Source organism: Dromiciops gliroides, chromosome 1 (genome assembly GCF_019393635.1).
Source record: "Dromiciops gliroides isolate mDroGli1 chromosome 1, mDroGli1.pri, whole genome shotgun sequence".
NCBI lineage: Eukaryota > Metazoa > Chordata > Mammalia > Microbiotheria > Microbiotheriidae > Dromiciops > Dromiciops gliroides.
Genome location: NC_057861.1, coordinates 481,014,233 through 481,020,640, shown reverse-complemented (window position 1 = coordinate 481,020,640; position 6,408 = coordinate 481,014,233). Strand labels below are relative to the sequence as shown.

Here is a 6,408-nt window from a genome sequence, read left to right as displayed (position 1 = left end):
TTTTAAAGTAAGTATTTCATACCACTTTTGAGGGGATGGGAAGAAGTGTAGCCCAAAGAGCTTAAGCAAATGATCTGTCCCAGGTCAGATGACTAGCAATTGGTAGAACAGAGATGTGAACCCAGTTGTCCCATTCTAATTCCTTCCTCTTTCTAATCTTTTGTGGGTTGTCTCTAAGGTAAGGCTCAGGAGATATGCTTCCCTGCTCTTCTCTACCAGCCAGTCAAAATCTGCTTCTTGTTGGGCACTTTGTTGGGATTGTATACCTCCTGCCTCCTGGCATGGGCTCTATTTACCTTAGAAACCTCAAAAACCTCAGTGCCTCATAGCCCACCAATCAGAAGGTAACTAGGCTGCCTTTTCTCTTGTTATTACTGGCCTCCCCTTTACTGTAGCAATCCTGTCTTTTCATGACATTTTGCACACATTATAGATCTTTAATAGTTGGACCCTGCTGTGGTAAGGGGCTAAAATTGTAGCTAGACTATCTAAAATTCTTTTTTTTTTTTTTAGTGAGGCAATTGGGGTTAAGTGACTTGCCCAGGGTCACACAGCTAGTAAGTGTTAAGTGTCTGAGGCTGGATTTGAACTCAGGTACTCCTGACTCCAGGGCCGGTGCTCTATCCACTGTGCCACCTAGCTGCCCTGACTATCTAAAATTCTAATGAGTGGTTGCCATAAATTAGAAGCTTTAGCAAGAGTTTAGACTTTTAAGAATTTATTAAAAAGCAATCCGAAGTAGGTGAGAAGAGAGAGGTAATAGATCTAACTATTTTTAAGAGACCCCATCATCTGACCTCTCCAACCCGAGGTCAGGAACCCAAAGACCCCAATGCTTCCTTCCTACTCCCAGAAGCCTCTCTCCAACAGGAAGCAGAGCTGTCCACACACACAGCCCCAAGCTAATTGGTTGGCAGACCTGCTTGACAGAACTAACAGGCGGCTCTACAGCTGCAAGCCAGCCAGCTTCCTGACACTGGGCTGGCCTTCCAAAACCCCAGAAAAGGTCACTTCCTGACACTAACGCTGCAAGGCTTGTCCTCACATGGCTTCTCCTCATGGCGGAGCTTCCCTACAGTATCTCTCCAGCAGGGGGCATCATTCCAATTCTCACACTTTCAACTAGTAAAAAGCATGTGTGGGCAGGGGGAAAAGTGACTAGGGAGGGGAGAGGGTTCCCCTTGACTGTAAACTCCTTGAGGGCAAGGACCATGTCTTATATTTTAAAATATACATATGCATTTTAGAGTTCTCTGAGCCTAAATATGGCAGGGAAAATGCAGAAAGAAATTCTTCTGATTTTGCTTTCTAAATTCTTGGCTCCTCTTTCCTTTTCTGAAAACCCCAAAGATAAAATGAAGAGCTTGAGAAAGTTCCAGAAAAAGAAGCAGCTTAATGAGTAAGACATTTCTGAAGTTGAAAAAAAGATGTAGAGGCATTATACCCAGTGCACAATAGTCACTAAATATCTTTAAACTTAATGAATAAATGAATTAAGTTGAAAAAACAAGTTAACAAATTTATATTCCAAAATAATTTATTGTCCAAATGTAAAAAAAAAAAAGATCAGCCAAATAAATCAATCAATAAATAAATAAATATTTTAAAAAATAAACAAAACTGAAAAACTGTCCAGTTTTCATTTCAAATCCAATATGTTGGATGCTGCCAATTCAAAACAACAGCAGTTGGTTTCAGGAACACTTGTAACATTCGTGCATGCCATCTACTTTCTGAAGTGCAAACTTGAAGTCCTTCAGTTTTTAAGGAATTTTGTTAATTTGGAAAGGAAGATAAAATTCTTCCTGGTTTCCACGTGGACTACCTTCCAGGCACAGGGGCTGTACTCTTTGTTTTTCAAATAGTTCCTTATTTCTTGGTAATACTTCTTTAGCTGTAAGATGCTCTCCCTGCTCCCCAAGGTCTGCTCCATCTCTTCTTCGAAAGCCATTTCCAGACGCACCATTTGCTGATAGATTCCATTGAGGAATGTCTTAATGATGGTCTTATTCACACCAGGCATGGCATTTTTGCTGTTGAATATGAGGAAGATTTGCTGGAGCATCTCATGGATGACCACAGTGGCATTCTCCTTTTGGCATTGCTTAGGCTGTATAATCTCCCAAGGGATCTGGAAGTCCATTCTGTCTTTGTCACATTCCAGAGGAATTTTTCCAATCATTTCTGTCAGGAGTGTCAGACTCCTCTGATTGGTTCTTCTTTGATGGGAGCGAAGCCAGACATAGTCTTTAGAAGAGACACCAGCAGAGAGGAGCAGAAGAATGGCAAGTTGTAAGATGCCCCTGTTGGCCATAGTGAACTTGGAAGGAGCCAGCTAGGTAGACACTTCGAAGGTCTGCAGAGTGAATGACTTTCCTCCATGTGTACCAGCTATTTATTGAGAGAGATGGTATCCATCTTTTTCTAGAACTCAGGAATTTCCCACTTTTCAGTTCTCATTTTCACTTTTGTTATGTCATCCACTTGGTTTTTTGCTGTTTTCTTTTAGGTCCTTAGAAATTTCTGTGGTTGTGCTGCTTTAATACAGAGGTATACAAACACAAGGCATGTTTTCAGTGAGCATTTGATAATGGCGAAGTAACTAATTATCAGAATCATATGGGACTGTCTTTCCTCAATGAAACCATACCTGACAGAGAGACTGCCAATAATAAAGAGTAGTTCTTTTAGTCTAATAAGATTTACTTTTTGCTTTGGTTTCTTCCTTAAAATTATTGGCTTATAGCAATCTTCATTTTTACCCCTAAATAATTTCCAATTAACCCTTTTATCTCAAAACAATTTGATTAAATAGGCAGCTGGAGCACTGGACCTGGAGTCAGGTAAAACTGAGTTCAAATCTGGCCTCACATACTTTATATTGAAGTGACCCTTGGCAAGTCACTAAGCCTCTATTTGTCTTAGCTTCCTCATCTGTAAAATGGGGATAATGGTAACACCTACTGCCAGGATTGTTGTAAGTATAACATGAGATATTTTTAAAGCTCTTTGCAAACCTTAAAGGGCTATATAAGTGCTTAGCTATTTTATTATTAAGAATAAATATGCCTGAGTTCAAATCCAACCTCAGACACTTAACACTTACTAGCTGTGTGACCCTGGGCAAGTCACTTAACCCAGTTGCCTCACTAAACACAAACAATAAATAAATAAATATGGGGGACAGCTAGGTGGTGCAGTAGATAAAGCACAGCCCCTGGATTCAGGAGGATCTGAGTTTAAATCCAGCCTCAGACACTTGACACTTACTAGCTGTGTGACCCTGGGCAAGTCACTTAACTCTCATTGCCTGGCCAAAATAAATAAATAAATAAATATGGTTTGTATTAAGAAAACTTCATGCTGTTTATTATATCATACTTATTTTTTATAATACGTTTATCTGAAATGGTGGAGACCAAGTTCCTGTGAGAAGAGGAAGATGAGAGTGCATATTATGTGGGTTGGAAATGGCTAGAAAATGTGGAATTGATAAAATACATATATTGTATAGAAAAACATTTATTATTACATGGTTTATGAAATAAATATAATTTTCTTTGTATTTCTTTTTACTTTTCTGTTTTTTCTTCCATCTCTATTGAAGGCAAAGTGGCTTAGTGGATGGAGAACTTGTCTCAAACTGAGGATAAAGCTGGGAACAACTCTTGCCTCTGATGTATGTGTTCCTAGGCAAATAATTTACCATCTCAGTGCTCCAGTCTAGTCTTTAAGACTATAATTTTGTGCCAGTCATGGTATACATTGTAGAGGGATGTTCTCAACTTATAACCTATCCCACTTCCTGTCTCTCCTCCCCATTTCCTGTCCCCCCAACACAGAAGATTCAGTGACATTTGCTTCTCTGTTGTTCCTCAGACAAGTCACTCTACCCATCCACTCCAGGCATTTTACTGGCTGTCCCCTATGCCTGGAATGTGGTTCCTCCTCATCTCCCCCTCCTGGCTTCTTTCAATTCCGTGCTAAAATCCCACCTTCTACAGGAACTCTTTCCTGATTCCCTTTGAGTTTACTGCCTTCCCTTTGTTGATTATAAACAATTTATCCTGTATATAACTTCTTTGTACATAGTTGTATGTTGTCTGCTTTATTAGATTGAGAGCTCCTTGAGAGTAGGGACTGTTTTTTGCCTGTCTTTGGATTCCCAGCACTTAGCATAGTGCCTGACACATAGAGCAGGTGCTTAATAAATATTTATTGACTGACTGATGAGTCTTGGAATCCCTACAGTAATGAAATCTAAGGAACTTGAAAAAAATTCTATCATTCATGTTCAAAAGATACTTCTTGAGCCTAGAAAAATATTACCCCCCCACTTAAAAAAATAGGTGATTATGTAAAAACATCTTGTTTCCTCTACTTTTATAATTAACACATTAACTTAAGAAAATTTTAGTTTGCAAAATTAGCTGTTCAAAGCCATCAGTATGCAAAAATACACCCATACATTTCATTTTTTTTTTTTTTTAGTGAGGCAATTGGGGTTAAGTGACTTGCCCAGGGTCACACAGCTAGTAAGTGTCAAGTGTCTGAGGCCAGGTCTGAACTCAGGTACTCCTGACTCCAGGGGCCGGTGCTCTATCCACTGCGCCACCTAGCTGCCCCTGTACATTTCATTTGGATATGTGATTCACTGGTTGTCAAATTCTGGATGCGTAGACCCACTCCTGCTCCCAGGGACAGCTTGCTGGCACAGTGGATAGAGTGCCAGGCCTGGAGTCAGGAATACCTTCATTTAAACCCAGTCTTAGGGGGCAGCTAGGTGGCACAGTAGATAAAGCACCGGCCCTGAATTCAGGAGTACCTGAGTTCAAATCCGGCCTCAGACACTTAACACTTACTAGCTGTGTGACCCTGGGCAAGTCACTTAACCCCAATTGCCTCACTAAAAAAAAATAATAAAAAAAATAAACCCAGTCTTAAACACTTACTAGCTTTGTGACACAGGACAAGCCACTTTACCCTATTTGCCTTAGTTTCCTCATCTGTAAAATGAGCTTGAGAAGGAAATGGCAAAGCTCTCCACTATCTTTGCCAAGAAAACCCTAAATGGGGTCATGAAGAGTCAAGCATGACTGAACAACAAGACCTATTCCAAATGGACAAAATCAAAGATCCTAATATTAAGGCTATTATTAAGTTTAGGAAGGAAATTATATGGCTGGATATATATCTTTTTTTTTCATTCTAGCAATTTAATTACAGTCATGTAATTTTTACTCTTGCATTTTTTCAATTGTTTCTTCCTTATATTTTCCCTTTTCCTTTCCTACTTGGCGAGATTTGGCTTTCCGTTCAAGGATCTTTTTGTGATCTTTGTCCAGTTTTAGCCTTGTGATAACCACCTTGCTGGGATGAATGTCCACATGGACAGTTGTGCCATTAGCCTTCTCTTGCTGCACACGCTCAATGTAGATCACATACTTCTTTCTGTAAACCTGGACTACCTTGCCAATCTGCTGTCCTTTGTAGTGTCCTAGAACTACCTGAACTTCAACATCTTTTTGAATGGGCATGGAGTGGACCTTGTACTTCTGCCTCAGCTCCTTCGAAAGAGGAGAAGACATAATATTCCTCCGTATGTGGGAAGGGGCATTGAAATGCCTCTTGCGGTTCTTGCTCCCGTCAGATGTCACAAAGGGATTGAACTTCATTTTGATGAGGTACCTAGGGAAGTCTTAGCATGGCCAGAGCTGCAGCAGCCTGCTGCTCAGTCAAAGGGACAGCTACGGAGGGTGGATGGCGGCGGATTGCATGGAGGAAAGCCAGAGAAACCTCACCCCTGGATATATATCTTTTAAAATCTATCTACTATTTTAAACATTTTTGAAAAATTTACAGTGATTAAAGGAGTAAAGTTTAGTTTCCTAAACTAAATATGGAATGGCTCACTTTTAATGATACTAAATAGGGTAGTGATGTTTCATGTTAATTCTTAGAATCATAAAATATTAAGATCTGGAAAGGAAGGCAGCTAGGTGGCACAGTGGATAGAGTGCCAGGCCTGGAGTCAGGAAGACTCATCTTCCTGAGTTCAAATCTGGTCTCAGACACACTTACTAGCTGTGTGACCCTGGTCAAGTCATTCAACCTTGTTTGCCTCAGTTTCCTCATCTTTAAAATGTTGTTAATAAAGGCATATTTACCTCCTAAGATTGTTGCAAGGATCAAATGAGATAATATTTGTAAATCACCCTGCAACCTTAAAGCACTATATAAATACTAGCTCTTACTATCTTTCAGGTTTTCAAATTATGATCCTATGATATGATGAGTTTGGAGATTAACTAGTCTTACCACCTCATGTTTACAGATGAGGAAACCAAAGTACTGGCCAGTTATTTGCCTCTAATTAAAATAATAAGATTATAGATTTAGAACTGGAAA

At 39.8% G+C, this 6,408-nt stretch overlaps 2 protein-coding genes across 2 annotated transcripts; both read right to left on the bottom strand.

Annotated features, from left to right (window-relative positions):
* Positions 1-1,756: 1,756 nt before the first annotated feature.
* LOC122734776 (interferon beta-like) lies at positions 1,757-2,338 on the bottom strand. Its single transcript, XM_043975857.1, has one exon. The coding sequence runs from the start codon at positions 2,312-2,314 to the stop codon at positions 1,757-1,759; it is 558 nt and encodes a 185-aa protein (XP_043831792.1). The 5' UTR covers positions 2,315-2,338.
* A 2,857-nt stretch (positions 2,339-5,195) lies between these two features.
* Positions 5,196-5,675, bottom strand: LOC122734775 (60S ribosomal protein L26-like). The gene has a single exon (XM_043975855.1). The coding sequence runs from the start codon at positions 5,673-5,675 to the stop codon at positions 5,238-5,240; it is 438 nt and encodes a 145-aa protein (XP_043831790.1). The 3' UTR covers positions 5,196-5,237.
* Between the last annotated feature and the right edge of the window lie 733 nt (positions 5,676-6,408).